The sequence below is a fragment of the Sorex araneus genome, chromosome 5 (assembly GCF_027595985.1).
Source record: "Sorex araneus isolate mSorAra2 chromosome 5, mSorAra2.pri, whole genome shotgun sequence".
NCBI classification, from domain to species: domain Eukaryota; kingdom Metazoa; phylum Chordata; class Mammalia; order Eulipotyphla; family Soricidae; genus Sorex; species Sorex araneus.
In genome coordinates, this window is record NC_073306.1 from 120,330,457 (window position 1) to 120,349,029 (window position 18,573).

At 53.7% G+C, this 18,573-nt stretch overlaps 1 protein-coding gene across 3 annotated transcripts in view; it reads right to left on the reverse strand.

Moving 5' to 3' along the window:
* Positions 1–18,573, reverse strand: part of SOGA1 (suppressor of glucose, autophagy associated 1) — a 72,912-nt gene that overhangs the window by 26,557 nt on the left and 27,782 nt on the right. For 2 of the 3 annotated variants that reach the window (XM_055137918.1, XM_055137920.1), the window contains exons 4-6: positions 7,332–7,394; positions 5,435–6,622; positions 3,110–3,250 (exon numbers count right to left, since the gene is read on the reverse strand). In XM_055137918.1, the coding sequence (XP_054993893.1) occupies positions 3,110–3,250; positions 5,435–6,622; positions 7,332–7,394 (1,392 nt within the window). The remainder of the gene's footprint in view (positions 1–3,109; positions 3,251–5,434; positions 6,623–7,331; positions 7,395–18,573) is intronic. The other variant, XM_055137921.1, reaches the window with a different exon arrangement.

Sequence of the window (18,573 nt, forward strand, 5' to 3'; positions counted from 1 at the left end):
ACAGAGCAGGAGCACCGAGATGCTGGTCACAGGACACCAGGGCAGTGGGGCATCATGGAAGGGGAGATAGGGTCCCCACGGTCCTTAGCCTTCTCATCAGGCTCAGTAGCTGCCCAACCTCCACCCATGGTTGGGATGGTGGCAGGCAAGTATTGACTGAGTCCACCTACTGTCATCTTGGCTCTGTGCTCAGGGATCACTCCCGGGGGGGGGGTGCTCAGGGGACCATTTGGGATGTGGAGGGTCAAACCCAGATTAGCAGTGTGCAAGGCAAATACACCAGCCGCCGTGCTATCGCTCCGGGTCTATCATCCTTCTGACCTAATAATTTCTCTCTTTGACATTTACTTGAAAATAATACACTGCGAACATCGGTATGGTCCACAACGATATGTATCAGCTCATTGTTTGTAGCTTCAAAAATTAAGAAACGACTTAAAACATGGATTTACATAATGTTCAGTGGGCCTATGCTTATGTTGAAAAACCATTCAGCTGGGTGAAGAGATGCTCAGGAGTTAAGGCAAGCATCTGCTTTTTTTGTTTGTTTGTTTGTTTTGTTTTTGGGTCACACCCAGCGATGCACAGGGGTTACTCCTGACTCTTCACTCAGGAATTACCCCTGGTGCTCAGGGGACCATATGGGATGCTGGGATTAGAACCCGGGTCAGCCGCGTGCAAGGCAAACGCCCTACCCGCTGTGCTATCGCTCCAGCCCCGCATCTGCTTTTTAAAAAGTAATTTATTCTGGAGTTTAGGGACACACCCAGTGGCGCTAAGGTCTTACTTCTGGTTCTGCATTTATGAGTCAGTCCTGCTGGTGGTGCTCAGGGGACCTCATGTAGGGTGCTGCCAGGAACTGAACTAGGGTCAGCTTCATGAAAGGTAGGTGCCGTAGGGGTGTTGTGTGTGTGTGTGTGTGTGTGTGTGTGTGTGTGTGTGTGTGTGTGTGTGTGTATAGAAGTATTCACCTCACCTGGGCTTCTGGCTCTGCACTCAGGGATCACTCCTGGTATAGCTCAGGGTGGTGCCAGGAATTGAACTAGGGTCAGCTTCATGAAAGGTAGGTGCCGTAGAGGGTGTGTGTGTGTGTGTGTGTGTATGTAGAAGTATTCAGGGTGTGTGTGTGTGTGTGTGTGTGTGTGTGTGTGTGTATAGAAGGATTCACCTCACCTGGCCTTATGGCTCTGCGCTCAGGGATCACTCCTGGTATAGCTCAGGGTGCCACGTGTGATGCCAGGGATCGAACCTGGACCAGCAGTGTGCGAGGCAAGCTCCCTACTGGCTGCACTAGCTCTACAGTCCCCATAAACATCATTTTAGTTGAAGCAAAGCATACATTCAGAAAAATGCACATTGAAAGTGATTGGCTCGAAAATAAATATATAAATAAAAATTTTTAAAAATAAAAAAAAAAGAAGGGCTGGAGCAATAGCACAGCGGGTAGGGCGTTTGCCTTGCACGCGGCCGATCCGGGTTCGATTCCCAGCATCCCATATGATTCCCTGAGCACCGCCAGGAGTAATTCCTGAGTGCATGAACCAGGAGTAACCCCTGAGCATCGCCAGGTGTGACCCAAAAAGCAAAAAAAAAAAAAAAAAAAAAAAAAAAGTGATTGGCTCAAATTAAAACTGACCACTGGGATGTGATCGGAAACAAACCATTACTAGGCCGCAACCAGGAGTGTGCCCTGAGCAGTACTGGGCCCACCCCAACCCCTCCACCCATTTAAAAAGTGTTCTCCGCTCCACTTTCTAGTAGTATCTTCGAGTAGAAGGAATATTTATGCTGTCATGCCAAGCAGGGGGCAGGAGGGGCTGGAATCTCAGGCATAACAAGAAAATGCCTTTATGGGGGAAAGCCAAAACAAACCCCAAAACTGGTCTGGACACCTGGCAATGAAGGGCGCTCTGACATGGGGTGATTCGGATGTCTGTTTTGTACCCCAAATCCTCACAGACCTCTCTACTATGGCCTCGCTCTGGGGTTCTCCTTGACACAGTGCTCAGCAAACTCTGACCGAGCAGGAAAGAGTCGGTGCAAAGGAGAAAAACGGAGTGCATTCAGGGAACTCTGCTCCTCGGGGAAATGCACGCCAGCACTCACGACCCCCACCCTCCCTCCTGCCACGGGAGGCTCAGACCACTCTAAGCGTCTGACCCCTCAGCATGGCCCTCAGCGCCCCCTTCCTGGCCGGGGCAGGAGGAGAGCGGGTTCAGGCTGGGGCACATCCCAGGCTCCTCGTGATTCCAGAGGCTCCGAGAGCCCCACACAGGCTGCAAAACCTTTCTCCTGCTCCCGGCTCATTACCAAAGCTGGGGAAAATCCCTAGGGAAGCTCAGAACCACTTAAGATTCTTCACGCACCAGAGAACCTTTGAAGTTCTGACAGAGGCAGGACTGCAGCCACTCTGAGATCCAAGACCCAGGGGTGTGCCCTCAGGACCACCCTCCCCTCACCCAACATGCAACAGGCCTTGAGCTGAGGTTTTCCATGTTGATTTTTTCAACAGCCAGAGGCGGCATCCTCCTTATTTGAAATGTGAGAGGACAGAATTTAGCTCAAGATGTCACGGTCAGGACTGGACCAATAGTATAGCAGGTAGGGCACCTGCCTTGCATGTGGCTGACCCAGGTTCGATCCCTGGTATCCCGTATGGTTTCCTGAGCCTAGCCCGAAGTGAGGAGCCAGGAGTAACTCCTGAGCACTGCTGGGTGTAGCCCCCAAACAAAAACCAAACCAAACCAAAAATCTCCCTGTCAGTAAACAGCAGACCCACCTCTGAACCCAGTCAGCCTAACTACAGCACCGGCTGCCTTCCTAGAACAGAAACGAGTAAGTAGCTCCTTAAATACCAACAAAATTAAATTCCCAGTGGCATGGAGAAAAAAAAAAAGTACTCAATTCAGATGCGTTTATAAGCTTCCATTTTGGGCCATGAGAATGGTCCAAACTCATTGCCCTCTTCACCTGGCTACCAGGAAGCTCAGATGGTAGCGTCTATGGGATATTCAAAACCCTCATCATCGCCAGTGCAGACCCTCCATGGCACCCTCTGCTGTGGGGGGCCCAGTCTCTCTCCCGCTGGCGTGCTCAGGCTGAGGCCCACCTCAGTGGCGTAGGAGTCATTGTCTTCAGCTCGGTAAGGCCTGAAGCTCCGGCTGGGATCGGGCTTCGAGTCCAGGTCCCCGGCACGAAAGGCCTCTCGGATCCTTGGCTCCCATTCCGGCAGGTCCCTGAAGTCCGGCGCCTGCCGGACGCACGGGCAGAAGAAACCAAAGGTCAGCAGAAGGCTCCTGCCACTCAGCTGCGGGCCAAGACCCCCGGGAGCCACCTCCGTGGCCCACACCCAGCCCCGGTTGGGGCACTGAGGGAGGGGAGCATGCACGTCGCCTTGAGCACAGACCTCTGAGCCGGCCCGAGGGCCCCAGTACGGCCGTGGATCCCGCTCACTCCCGGCCCGAGAACCGAGGGGCAGCCCCAGTGCTGCGTCACCTGCTTGCATCAGAGCCAGATCGGGGCTAGAGACAGCACAGCGGGGAGGGCGCCTGCTCTGCACTCAGCCAACACGGGTTTGATCCCGGGTACCCCATGTGGTTCCCTGAGCCTACCAGGAGTGATCCCTGAGCGCAGAGCCTGGACTCAGCCCTGAACACAGCTGGGCGTGGCCCCCAAAAACTAAACCAAAGAAAGAAAGCCAGAGAGGGCTGGAGAGAGAGCACAGAAGGTGAAGCACCGTCCTTGCATCTTGCATGTGTGTGGGGGGGGGCGGGGGAGGCACCGTCCTTGCATGTGGGGTGTGTACGTGTGAGTTTGCAAGGGTCATGACCCAATCTGAATCTCCAGCACCACAAATGTCAGGGCTCACTCCTGAGCACAGAGCGCAGAGCCAGCAAGAACCCTTGAGTACCACCAGGTGTGGCTCCAGAGCAAAAACAAAAAAGCAAAATAACAACCAAGAGAGACGGGCTCGGGAGGTAGGAGAGTGGGGAGGGCGTTTGCCTCACATGTGGCTGACCCAGGTTCGAGGCCCAGCACTCCAGGACAGAGGCCTGAGCAGAGCCTGAGTAAGCCCTAAGTACTGCCAAGTGTGGCCCAAGCACACTCCCACCCACATATACATAAAGAAACAAACAAAAAACCCAAAAGAACAAAAACAAAAACAAAAAAGTACCCAAAAACTAAAAAGTCAGATCAGGGCCCGAAAAGAGAGAACAGGGCTAAGGTGCTTGCCGTGAACATGACCAACTCTGCTTCCACCCCTAGCATAGCACATGGTCCCTCAAGCACCTCCACAGTGACCCCTGAGCACTGCCAGGTATGGCCTGACACCCCTCTTGCCATATCCGCCAACCCAGGACAGGGCTGAAGGCGACAGAAGCGCAGCTGCCCAGCCGTCCCCCGGAGCGTCCAGCCTCCACCATCAAACGGAAAGAGGAAGCCCCGCCCTCCCCCCCCCCGCCCGTGATGTCCAGCCTTGTCCCCCTCCTGCTCCCGGTCTTTGGCCACGCCGGGCCCCTGGCCGGCCGTTCCCCCTGCAGACACTCACACGGAGCCCACTGCAGTCCGGCCTCCCTCCCCGACGTGCTTCCTGAGGACCGGCTCTCTCCCATGACCCCATGCAGGTGGCAGAAGAACCACCGGGGCACTGGCCGCGGCCAAGGTGGTCGCGAGGTGTCGTTTCCAGCGGAGCATTTTCATTCATCCGAACACCCGCAGTCAAGGCCAGAGACAGGGCAGGAGGGAGAAGCCAAGCCGGGTTCCATCCCTGGCCTCCTCAGCGGTTCCCCCAAGCACATGCTAGGAGCCATCCCTGAGCCTACCAGGTGAGGCCCCCAAACACACACAAAACCTAAAACCTGGTAAAACCTGGGGCTGGAGTGGTAGCACAGCGGGTAGGACGTTTGCTTTGCACGCGACCGACCCGGGTTCAATTCTCAGCATCCCCTATGGTTCCCTGAGCACCACCAGGAGTAATTTCTGAGTGCATGAGCCAGGAGTAACCCCTGAGCATCTCTGGGTGTGACCCAAAAAGCAAACAAACAAACAAAAACACCTAAAAACTACGACTAGCAGCTGGATCGGGTACAAGCGGTGAGATGCTTTCTGCGATCCCCGCCCCCCATACAGCTCCCTGAGCTCCACCAGGTCGATCCCTGAGCACAACTGGCTGCTGGCCCCTCCCTGCCCCTTCGGGAAAGAAAAAATAAAAGTAGATTCTAGAAAGGGGTGACCCTTGGGCCAGGGGCAGCGGTCAGAAGGGGGGTCTATGCCGGCACTTCCAGCTGGTCATGCTCGGGCCCTTGGCCCAGGTGACGGCTGCTGCGTGTGCCCCGACAGTCACAGGGTCACGTCCCTCTCTGGCCACTGGGCATCAGGAAAATGCTTCAAGACAAAAGGAGACGCTGAGAGGGTCTGAGACGGGGCAGCTCACCTGGAAGTCGGAGCCAAGGTCTTTGGCCAGAAGCATCTCCTTGGAGGGCCCCTGGGAGCCCAGGGGCGGCAGCGGCGGGAAGGGCTCCGGCGGCTCCTTGGCGGCGCTGCCCAGGACGGGGTCGGCCTTCCTGGTGAAGGCGTTGAGCTCCTGCTGCAGCAGGCTCAGCCGCACCAGCAGCGCGTGCAGGAGCTTGGAGTCCCGGGGCCCCTCGCTGTTGTCGGGGGGCTCGTGCAGCCGGAAATCCACACCCTCGTTGTCCAGGTAGGGCCGGAGGCCGGCCGAGAAGCCGTTGGCGTCGGCCAGGAGCACGTCGATGGCCTTGCTGACCAGGGCGGCCTGCTCCCGAAGCCCCGGGAGGGCCTCGGCCTCCCTACTCCGGCACAGGCGGGCGGCGTGGGGCCCGCCGGCGTCGCCCAGGGCGGCGGGCACACACTGGGCCGAGTCGCCCGCCTCGGCGTCCGTCTCCAGCATGGGCCGCGTGCTCTGGCAGGAGGCGAGGTCGCAGCGCTGCAGGTTGGACAGCAGCACGCGGTTCTCATACTGCAGCTTCTTCACCTTGCCGCTGAGCTCGCCAATCTGCAGCTTGGCAGCCGCCAGCTCCTCCTGCGAGGGCTCGCTGAGCACGGAGCAGCTGTCCTCCGACAGGGTCACGTCCAGCTCGTGCTCCGAGCGGTACTTGGCCAGCTCGGTCAGCAGCAGCTTGTTCTGGTCCTCGAGCTCGGCCGATGAGCGCCGCAGCAGCTCGGCCTCCTCCTCCACAAACTGGAGGTGCCGGCGCAGCTCGGCCAGGCTCTCCCCGCACTCCCCGCCGCCGCCCAGCGCCGAGAAGGCCAGGCGCGCCTCCAGCCCCCCGGGGCCGGCCCCCGGCTGGTCCTTCATGTCGTCCATCTCCGCCCGCAGGCCGCGGTTCTCCACCTCCAGCTCCACGATGCGGCGGCTCAGTAGGTTCGCCTCCTCCTCCACCAGCTTGAGGTGCACCTTCAGCTCGGTCTCGCGCGAGTGCGGGGCGGCCGCCAGCTCCTCGGCCGACAGGCCGCCCTCCAGGTCCCCATAGAGCGAGCGGTACTTGAGCAGCTCCTCCTTCATGCCGTCGTTCTCCTTGGCCAGCTTGGTGAGCTTCTTGCACATGAGGGCGGACTCCTCCTTCGCGAAGTGCAGCTGGCACCGCAGGTCCGCGCTGTCCTCCTGAGAGTCAGGAGACCCGAGAGCGTGAGCGCTTAGAGACGCACACGAGGCGTTTCAGGGGGCACGGGCTGGGTGGGGCACCCCGAAATGCATCCACATGGCCCTGACATTAAAGGAATTCAGGGTGCGAAGAAGAAGGAGAGAGAGGGGGGATGGAGATGATCCTGCCAGGATGGAGCACTAGGTGTAGAGCCTGGGCAGCGCAGGAAGGCCGCCTGGGGTAGACAACATTTTGCCAGAATGAGTATTGCTGCTCTCGCTACAATGATTACTCCCAGTTTCCTCCTCTGTGAAACGGAGCAGTAATGCTCCCTCCATCACGAAGCCAGGGACGGAGTGAAATGAGAGAATCCAGAGAAGCAACTGGCACTCTGCCCGCCCGGATGCCAACCGCATCCCACGCCTGGCCTGGGCTCCATCTGAGCTGGGGGCGAATGCTAAGCTCAGGGCGAGGTGTCTGGCAGTGAATGGGCACGAAAATGAGCGAATGGAGACAGGGTCGGAGAGACAGTGCCGGGGTGGAGGCATTTGCTTCACACGTAGCTGACCTTATGCGGCTCCATAGACCTGAGCACCCTGGGGGCGGGACGGGGGACCCAAAACACCCACCAGGTCACACACCAAAGGAAAGGAGAGAAAGCGGAGGCCGGGAGAATGGGGCAGAAGCTGGGCGCCGAGCGGGGGCTGCCCGGGGGCTGCCGGGAAGTACCTGCACCGAAGGCTTCTTGTCTGTCTTCCCCAGGGAGCGGGTCCCTCTCTTCTTCAAGGAGTGCTAGAGGGAGGTAAACAGCACAACAAAATGAACACAGGCAGTGCCCAGCTAAAGGAAAGGGGCCGTGCTGGAGTTTCTCCAAGAGTTGAGTAGAACCTGGACCCGACACCCCCAGCACCAACAGTGGACCCAGAGCGACCTCCCAGAGCAGGCAGTGGGGTGGGCACGGGCCAGGACTATGGAGAAAGAGACGATTCTGGGTACGTCTACTCTGGGGCCCGCCCCATACACTAAGCCAGGGGCGTGGACCCCTGCAACCTGGGTTCCTGGCTCGCCAAGGGTTTCCTGAGCATCCAGGAGGTGGCCGGCCCCGCTGGGGTGAAGGAGGCAGCAGCAGAGCCCAAGGCAGGAGAGGGTCTCAGGAAGGTGGATGCCGAGACGCTCCACCCAGACCCACTCAGCACACTGGCACATGCTCCCCTCTCTGGGGCCGCAGGTGCTGCTGGGGAGAGCCGCCCCCCGAATCCGCGCCATGTGCCCCCCCCCCGCCCCGGGCAGAGCCCGCAGGCTAGCACTAGCCCGTGCCCCCTTGTCTCCTGTCAAGACCCTCTCACTCTAGCTTCACTCAAGGGTCGCCTTCCCTCAGCCCCTGGTTGAGGCCAAGAGAGCAAATGTTCTGCATTGCATTTCCTCCCTCCCCCTCGAGTCCTGAATCTGACCCCCCAGGGGTCTCTTCTATGAGAGAGAGAGGAGAGAAAAAAAGAGGAGAGAGAAAGAGAAAGAGAGAGAGAGAGAGAGAGAGAGAGAGACCGACCCTCTGCCTGCAAATCTCCATCCCCAGCAGACTCCTGTCCTCTCAGAACCAGAATCCCAGCGGGGACCAACATTCCTTAGGAACACTAATACACCAAATAAACATGGGACAACAAATCAGTAGCACGGGGCGGGGGGCCTTGGATAGATTAGGAGCGCCTTCATTTCTACAATTTAAATGATGCTTTCATGCAAATTAGGAGCCACTAGACCTATTATCACCAGCCTCATCAAGAGCGAAAAATCCAGAAGCTACAGGGGAAATAATTTGTATATTTGATTAGATAAGCAAATTTCATGAAGAAAAAAATACCCACAGAAAAGCGAAGGTCTAAAGGATACAGAAAAACATTTGCTATTGCACTAACAGTTAATCTCTTCCATACACAAAGAGCTTTACAGAACAGAAAGTAATTTATTTTTTATTATTTGCTAAGTTTTTGGTTTTTAGGTCACACCTGGCAATGCTCAGGGGTTACTCCTGGCTGTGCACTCAGGGGTCACTCCTGGTGGTGCTCAGGAGACCACATGGGATGCCGTGATGGGACCCGGGTCGGCCTTGTGCAAGGCAAGCACCCTACCCGCTGTACTATTTCTCCGGCCTCAAAACAGTGAATAATTAAACTAAGTTATAGATAAATGGGTTCAGACTAGGGAGATAACTCAATGGGTTCAGCACATGCTTTGCATGTAAGAGGCCTTGGTTCGATCCCTAATGCTGTATGGTCCCCCGACACCACACACCTTGGCACACACACACACAAGAATAATAAAATAAAATAAAAATTTTAAAAAAAGAGAGAGAGAAGGAAAGAAAAGAAAAAAATATAAATATAAGACATAAAAAATAAATATAAAAAAAGAAAAATAGGCTGAAAAAAAATATATATACACACTTATATAAACAGGTCAGGGGCCAGAGACATAGTATAGAGGATCAGGTGCTTTCCTTGTACACGGCTGACCTGAGTTCGATTCCCCTGAGCACCACCAGGAGTGATCCCTGAGCACAGGGCCAGGAGTAAACATAGAACACCTCTGGGTATGGCCCAAAAACCAAAAAAAAAAGAAAGAAAGAAAAATACTTCAGAAGAAAAGGAAGGTAAATGGGTCCTAACTAGAGAAAAAGGCTCCAGCTTATTTATGACAGAAACGCAAATGAAAACACTGAGATCCTATTTCTTAATAATCAGATGGGCTCAAACCCAAACACCTGACAGCGTCTTTTATCAGTGCAACTATGGAGACACAGAAGTGCTCATATATCACTGGCAGGAATGCAAAGTGGGGAGGGCCAGGATGTGGCTCTGGCACAGAGGCCCTTCCATCGAGAGGCCTTGTGAAAAGGGAGGAAGGGAGTGAGGGAGGGAGGGAACGAAGGAAAGGAAAGAAATGAAGGCAAAACGGTAGAAGTTCTATGCAAGGGAAAGTGGGGAAATATAATAATCATTACCGAAAGCTGAAGAGATGGTCCAATGGGTAGGGCTCTAGCCTTGCATTTGGCTGACCCGGGTTCCATCCCTGACGTCCCATAAGGTCCCCTGAGCCCCACCAGCAGTGATTCCTGAATGCAGTCAGGAGTAAGCGCTGAGCATCGCCTGGCGTGACTCAAAAGCCCCCCCCCCTGCCCCCGCCACCAAAAGTCACTCCTGAAGCTTCTCGATGTTTCAGAAAGCCTGCTAGATGCATGATTCCATTAAACACTTCTTCCTATCGAGGTGGTCCATACTATAAACCCCGCGTAGGATGGCTGTTTTTTCCCCAAGTTGAGAAGGTTGTTGTTTTTGTTCAGGGGGACCCTCGCAGTGCTCAGGGGACTTTGGGGCGCCAGAGATCCAACCCAGGCTTCCTGCATGCAAGGCACGTGCAGCCCTTGAAGCTGCCACCCTGGTCCCCAGAAGACATCTTCTGAAATGGCTCCTGACGACAGTTTGAATACATGCCTCCTCCTACCCCCTGTCTGTCTCTCACCCCTAATCCTGGTCAGGAGAGCCAATGATTTAGTCCAAGCCCCCACCATACTGGAGGGGAGGGAAAGATCCCACAGTTCTTGGCAAAGCTCTTCACCCAGTCCCGAAGAAACGGGGCCCCTCCGATGGCGAGGGCCAGAGCTGGCTCTTAGCGTCTCGGTATGCAGAACCCAAGGACACCACAACCTCACGGGGAACCGCGCAGGGGAACAGTACTGACGCTTAAGACCCCAATCCCAGAGAACTGATGGGAGAAGGCCCCCGGGTTGATTTTGTTCTTAATTGGGGGAGGGGGTGGCTCTCTGGGGCCACCCTGCAGAGCTGGCAGGGGACAAGCGGTGCTGGGGCTGAAGGCAGGAGCCTCACACGTGCCAACCAGGGACTCTGCCTCTTAAGCCACACGCCCTGGTCCTGGCATTTGCATTTGAAAATACGTTTCATGGGGGCGGTAGTACAGCGAATCCCATAAGGTCCTCCGAGCACTGCAAGGAGTAATACCTGAGTGCAGAGCCAGGAGTAGCCTCTGAGCATCACCAGGTGTGACTCAAAAAGCCAAATGAAATAAAATTAAATTAAAAAAAGTCCAGGACATGGATTTTTAAAAAATAATTATAAATAACTAAGTAAAATTAAGTTCCAGATGATTCTAATGGAGCAGCCAAGTCAGAGAGGGCCCCACAAGAGCCCCAGAAGGACTCTCATGTCTATCCAGAAAGCCCCATCAAATCCTAAAGCGATCTTTTGAAATGCAAATGAAGCGGGAAGGCAGAGGCTGATATTTCAGATGCCAGGAGCCCATTTCAGCACTGATGGGGGTTTTCAAAAGCCAGAAGGGAAGAGAAGGGAATGAAGGTGAGGGCCACAAAAATCATTCCTCCCACAAAGAGCCCCTGTGGCAAAGCAGCGAGGGGAGTGCTCGGATCAAGAGAGCCTGTGGAGAGCCATGGGGTGTGGCTCGGGGCCAAACAAAAGGTTTGCCCACCTTCTACCAGCAGGACGTTTGGCAGTGACCTTAGCCAGGAACTGGATTCTAGGAACCCCACAAGGCTGACCCCTTCCTCTCCCGGAAACTCCATTCATCATCATGAAATTTGTCACAAGGCCCAACCCCTCCAAAAAAAGCAAAAAAAATAATTAAAAAAAAAGCAACTTCTGACACACAAAAGAATCTCCTAACCAAGCAGCTTGCTGCAGAGATTTCCCCAGACCCTAATTATCTAAAATTTTAGAATTTCAGGAGCACACGCCAGCTCTTGCAGCCACGCAACATCTTATGCTATTCATAACAAGCAATACAAAAGACAGTATGGGGGAGACTATCTGCCATAGAGGCAGGGGGAAGGGTGGGAAGGGGATACTAGGGACCTTGGTGGTGGAAGATGTGCACTGGTAGAGTGTTGAGTGATCAGTCATTGTATGACTGAAACTCAAACAGGAAAGCTTTGTAACTGCATCTCACAGTGATTAAAAAATATAACAATAAAAAATAATGAAATAAAAATTAACATTCTGAATTTTAAAAAAAAAAAAAAAAGCAACTTCAAAACAGTAAGTTTGGGGCCAGAATGATGGCACAGTGGGGAGGGCATTTGCCTGGCGTAAAGGCAACCCAGCTTCAATCCCCAGCACTCCATATGGTTCCCCAAGCCCCGCCAAGAGTGATTCCTGAATGCAGAGCCAAGAGTGACCCCTGAGCACTGCCAACTGTGGCCCAAAACAAAACAAAACGAAAACGGCGAGTGGTGGACAACAGCTTCTTTTAATATTGCGGTTTCTCTTTCCTGTTCACCCCCACAAGGAAGTGGGGTAACAGGAAAAAGACTCCAGGATCTTCAAAGACACCGAGCCTGGATAAAGGAATGAGATCACATGAAGCCCGGAGTCATGATGAAAGCGGGCGAGGGGATTCTCTGCTGCCTGGTACAAAGGAAAGAAAGCGGGGCGGGTAGATGGCTGACCAAGCACCTGGCCCCCAAGTCTGAATCTCCAGTATCTCATTTAGCCCCTCAGCACCGCCAGGGGTCACCCCTGAGCACGGAGACAGGAGGCCAAGCCCCCAGCCGCCCAAAAAAAAAAAAAAAGAGAGAGAGAAGGGAAAAAAAGAACCCGAGAAACAGCAGCTACAACCCAAATGTTGCACATCCACCAAGGAGGAATGAACGGATGAGCGAAGTGTGATGTCGGCACCCAGTCACACAAGGGACCACTGTCCGCCCAGGGCGGAAGGGGGCCTTGACATCAGCTCCACACGCACACTCTGAAACACGCTGAGTAAGAGGACAGTCACATGAGGCCACACAGGGAAGGATTCCATTCGCATGAAATGCCCGGAACAAGCCCAGCCACAGAGACAGAACGGAGAAGGGCGGCTGCCCGGAAGAGGAGGGAGCGAGGCGTGACTGCTGGTGCACTGGGGGTTTCTCTTGGGGGTGACGAGACTGTTCTGGAACGAGAGGGTAACGGGAGTTGCATAACTTGGGATGTTAGAAAAATCAATGAACTATATTGTTTCAAAAGGCAAACTTTGTGATGTGTGAATTCTATCTCAGGAACCTGCTGTTTTATTTTGTTATGTATTGATGCTTGGGCCCTCATTCCACAGTGCTCGGGGCTTACGACTCCTGGCTCTGAGCTCAGGGGCCATTCCAGGTGGTGCACAGGGGACAATGAGGTGGCAGGAACTGAACCAGAGGCTCATGAAGTGCAAAGGATGCACTCCAGCCTATGGCTCTCCCTTCTGGCCCTCAATACATCTGTTGTTTTTAAAATAACCTAGAGAATGTTACTCTGTGTGTGTGTGTGTGTGTGTGTGTGTGTGTGTGCGCGCGCGCGCGTGCTCACGCACGCCATGTGTATGTAAAGTGTTGGGCCACACCCAGTGGTGCTTGGAAGCTACTCCTAGTTCTGTGCTCCAGAATGACCTCTGGACCCCAGCTGAAGCTCGGGGACCACGTGATGCTGGGGACCAATCTTGGGTCAGTCGCATACAAGGCAAGTCCTTAGCCCTGGCCCTGTCTCTCTGGCTTCCAAGTTATCAATTTTATGAAACTAAGATATGTGAGTGTGCGAGAAAACATCTGTCTGCATATGCACGAGAGGGGGCGGAAGCCTAAGAGTGCACACCAGCTGTTAACGAGAAGAAACCCTGAGGGCTGGAGAGGGCCTTTGCCTTGCATGTGGCTGATCCTGGGTTTGATCCCCAGAATCCCATATAGTCCCTCAAGCACTTCCAGGAGCAATTCCAGAGTACAGAGCCAAGAGTAACCCCTAAGCACGGCTAGGTGTGGTCAAAAAACAAACCAAAAAAAAAAATTACCGTTCACCTTAGTTCCTCTCATTTTTTCCCTAAACTGCTGCATATGATTTTCTTTAAGTTTAAAACATACATATGTAATTTTTAAATTTTTGGATGTTTTGGGTCACACCTGGTGATGCTCAGGGGTTACTCCTGGTGGTGCTCGGGGGACCATATGGGATGCTGGGGATTACACCCAGGTCAGCCTCATGCAAGGCAAACGCCCTCCACGCTGTACTATTGCTCCAGCCCTACAATATTTTTAAAATGAATGAACTGGGTTGGAGAGAGCTCGCCTGGCTGAATGGCTGCTCTGCATGCAGGAGGCCTGGGTTTGGTCCCTGGCACTGCACAGTCCCCTGAGCACTGCCAATAGCAACCTCTAAGCACAGAGTTGGGAGCAGCCCACAGCATCACTGCGTATGGTCCAAAATCCAAAGCTAAAACAAGACAAGACTAAAACAAAAACACCACTGGAACTGCCACTTTATCACCAAGGTACAGATTTTGCTTTTATGGTGAGTGTGTGTTTGTGCATCAGTTACTCGATTTGATTGCTTTGTTTTGGGGGCCACACCCAGCAGTACCCAGGAACAGCCCCTGGTTCTACGTGCAGTGATCACTCCTGGCAGTGCTTAGGGGACCGGGCAGTTCTAGGAATCGAACTCAGTCATCCTTCATTCAAAGCATGTACTTAATGCACTGAGGTATCTCTGCAGCCTCAGAAGTTTGTTTACAGGGGCTGGAGCGATAGCACAGCAGGCAGGGCGTTTGCCTTGCACGCGGCCGACCCAGGTTCGATTCCCAGCATCTCATATAGTCACTTGAGCACCACCAGGAGTAATTCCTGAGTGCATAAACCAGAAGTAATCCCTGAGCATCGCTGGGTGTGATCCAAAAAGCAAAAAAAAAAAGTTTGTTTACACACACACACACACACACAGACACACACACACACACTCCAGACTGTTGGCTGGGACCCCTTCTATACTTCAGTTCTGTGCTTAAAATATTGAAATTGGGCTGGAAAGATAATATAGAGGTTAAGGTAATTGTCTTGCATGCAGCTAACACCATTTTCATCCCAGCACTGGATACAGTCCCCTGGGCACCGCCAGCAGCCAGGAGTGATCCCTGAGGCAGAGCCAGGAGTAAGCCACTCCACCGGGTGCGGCCCAAAAACCAAAATTAAAAAGCCAACAAAAACCCATAAATAGATGGTGCTCTTTCAGACTTGTTCCCCTCTGTGTTGACCTGACTGCTTTGATTTTTTTTTTTTTTTGGTAATAAGTACCTTACATAGAAGAACCCCCTACACACAAATACCCGGTATTTAAAGAACCATGCTCATGACATGTAATTTTGCATGTTACAAAAACAGTATGCACAGTATAACCCCATCGCTTTTTCAAACAGCACCCAGAGAAAAATACACAGTGAGCGAGGAACCGTAAAGAGTCTGGAAGACCCAGCCCAGGCTGCTAGTTCCGGGGCAGGTTGGGGCCAGGGATAGCCGAGGTGATTGGGGGAGCTTTCTCTTACTAATACCGTATGGGCATTATTCCTGTTGCTTTAAGGAAAGCACATTCTCACACGGTTCGAACTTCAAAGAGTCCAAAAAGGCATACAGTGACCTGACTCAGGCAACTAGCGTGGCGGCTGGCACAGCCCCCACAGAGGAATGCTTGGCATGCGGTTATGTGCCATGCAAAGGACATTCGTGCTTCAGTGCACTTATATTACATTTTCAGTTTTTTAAAAAAAGTGGTAGGGGTCAGAGTGAGAGTAAAACGGGTAGGGAGCTTGCCTTGCATGGAGTCGACCTGGGTTCGATCCCCAGAATCCCATATGGTCCCCTGAACCCGCCAGGAGTAATTCCTGAATGCGGAGTCAGGAATAACCCCTGAGCATCACTGGGTGTGGCCCCCAAACGAAAACAAAAACAAAAGTGGTGGCAGGGGAGAGGGCCAGGAGAGGATTCCATTCCTGGTACTACACAGTCCCCCAGCACTGTTGGAAATAACCCCCAAACACAGGGCTGGACGCATCCCTGAGCGGGGTAGGGTGTGGCCCAAGAAAACCACAAAACAACCATTAGTTTTTTCAAATAGCATATACACGTATATATTCCAACATGTGTATGCATATAAATAGACATATCGGAGGGACATGCACTTTTTTGTGCTTGTCGCTGGGTGACACCTGCCAGTGCTTAAGACCTCCTCCTGGCTCTGTGCTCAGGGGTCGCTCCTGGTGGGGGTCGGGGGCCCCTCTGTGGTGCTGGGGATTGAACCCAGATGGGCCATGTGCAAGGTCAAAACCCTGGCCGCTGTACTTTCACTCTAGCCCTGGGCGTCCCCCCGAATACTGAACTATGGGTGCATTTTTCCTTCTCCTTTTAGCTACTTTTTCTTCTCTTCCTCCACTAAGCAGCTATTACCTGTTGGCTCATAGTTCACAGCTTGATAACTATGATTTCCCCCAAGGAAAGTGGCGGCAGGAACCCCTTTCCAACTGGCCTGAGCAGCGCGTCAGCCCCGGCAGGAAGCTCAAGCTCGGCTCAGCCTGGAGCTCGGCGTGAGGGCATAAAGCTCTCCTCCCCCTCCACTTCCCTCCAAGGAGACCAGACACCCCTCAGGGCCCCTCTGTGGTCCCCCTGGTCCCCCAGGGGAGGGCAGCTGCAGGTGCCAGTCCAGAAGGCACTCGCTGGGTGGAGACAGTGCAGTGGGTAAGACGCATGCTTGTCTTGCTCGTGGCACCCCGGGGTTCGCTCCCGGTACCCCATACCCCACAGAGTCCCTTGAGCCCAGCCAGGAGTGACCCCTGAGCCAGGATTAAGCCCTGAGCACACAGGGTGTGGCCCCCAAACAAAGAAACCATAGAAAGCACTCCCTCCCTCTGCCCTGGCACAGAGCAGGGGGCTCTCCACCCACAGCCACTCAGCCCGGGAGGCACCCACAGCACCCCCTCACCTCTGCAGGGCCCCCACCCTCCAGTCCTCCTAGCCCGTCCCTGCTTCCCCACTGCCAGGAAACAAAGACCAACCTTCAGGGAATAAAAGGAACCTTCTGCCAAAACAGCTGGGCAGATTTCTGCCCGGCGCGGAGGGGGTGTTTGGAAAGGTCTCACTGAAAACACAGACTGTGCTGTGTGCGCAAAATTACCCTAGGGGGGACTTGGGGTGGGGTGCCTGTCAGAGACTCGGGTGTTCTCTCTCCAAGAAGGGCTGAAGTAGCCACAGAGGGAGGCCATGTGGCGGGGGGCGGGGGGGGGGGGGCTGGTGGGAGGGAGCAGAGATCGGTTTAGACATGCGCCCAGAACCAAAAGTGACTGGAACAGACGCTGCCAACCAGATGCAACTGATTTGCAATGGAACTGCTCCTTCTATGGGCAACAGGCAGCTCGACAGAGACAGCTCTTTGCAAGAGGCAGCAGAGCTGTGTTTATTAAAGGGCAGATGCTGCAAGGGTGACACAATGCACACGCCCTGTCGTTCATCGAGCCACTCGGATGAATACACGAGTGCGTATACACGGGTCTCAGCTCTTGTTTCCAGGATCTAAGATGGTATGTGTGTATTTAAAGACACACACACACACACACACATATACACACACACACACACACACACACAATGTCCACACTTCACCAGAGTTTTTAAAAGTGTTATCACAGCTACTGAGATAACACTGTGATCACAGTCACTTTATTTTTATTATTTTTTGCTTTTTGGGTCACACCCAGCAATGCTCAGGGATTACTCCTGCTCTGCACTCGGGAATTACTCCAGGCAGTGCTCTGGGATGCCCAGAATGAAACCCATGCATGCAAGGCAAAGGCACTCCCCACTGTACTGTTGCCTTGATCCCCTGTCACAGCCACTTTAAAACCTACCAGTACTCAGTGTTGACCCAGTCCTTACTCCTTGGTAAACAGTTCACCTGCTTCTCTCAATTACTTCTCACACACACCTCTAAGGAGGGATTAATACAAACAAACGCACACACTAAGTCCTGGAGTACTTACACAGTTGGCTCAAGGTTACAATTTTGCTTTTTTTTTTTTTTTAACAGGTTAAGTGGCAAATCCAGAGCCAACAAATAGTACACCAGCTAAAATGCTTGCCTTGCATATAACCAACCTGGGTTCAAGCCTGGCATCCCATATGGTCCCCTAAGGCCCTCCAGGAGTGATCTCTGAGCGCAGAACCAGGAGTAAATCCTGAGCATCACTGGGTAAGGCTCCCAAACGAACAAAAGAGAACCCTGTCAAATCCAAGATTCGAACGCAGGTCCCTTACCACTCCCAGAGGGCCTGCCCTGTGCTACACTGGCCTCAGCTAGACTGCACTGCACGGTCGTGGTCACTACTGCAGAGCTGGGACCGGACAGATCCCAGATGACCCGACCTCATCAGAGTAGGGGCCAAGGTCTGAATCCTAGCACCCCAACCCCAGCAGGTGAGGGCCCGTGCCAGAGTAGGGGGGCCTCATCAGAACGACAGGCCTCGTGAGAGATTCTGACAGCACCGGGCAAGGTGCTGCCATAAGTCAGTGTGGCAGCCGGGGAGACGGCTCAGAGGCCCTTACGTGCAGGAATCCAAGGTTTTAGCCCTGGCACCGCAGGGTCCCCTGAGCACTAAGGAGGAGTAGCCATAAGTCAAGAGAAAACAAAAGGTCAGCACGGCCTCAAGAGACAGGAACCTCCTGAGCACCGCCAGGGATAATTCCTGAGTGCAGAGCCAGGAGTAACCCCTGTGCAGAGCCAGGTGTGACCCAAAAAGCAAAAAAAAAAAAAAGAGACAGGAACCTGGTCCAGACCCTATTCCGGCCTCCCAAGCCCATCTGCACACAGCCACAGTTCACGCGCCCAAACACGGAAGCACACATGCACACAAAACTCTGGACATGAGGGGCTGGAGTGATAGCACAGCGGGTAGGGCATTTGCCTTGCACGTGGCTGACCTGGGTTCAACTCCCAGCATCCCATATGGTCCCCTGAGCACTGCCAGGGGTAATTCCGGAATGCAGAGCCAGGAGTAACCCCTGTGCATTGCCGGGTGTGACCCAAAAAGCAAAAAAAAAAAAAAAATTCTGGACATGAATGTTCAGAGCGACACGACTCACGAGAGTCAGACAGTGGAAAATACACAAATGCCCACC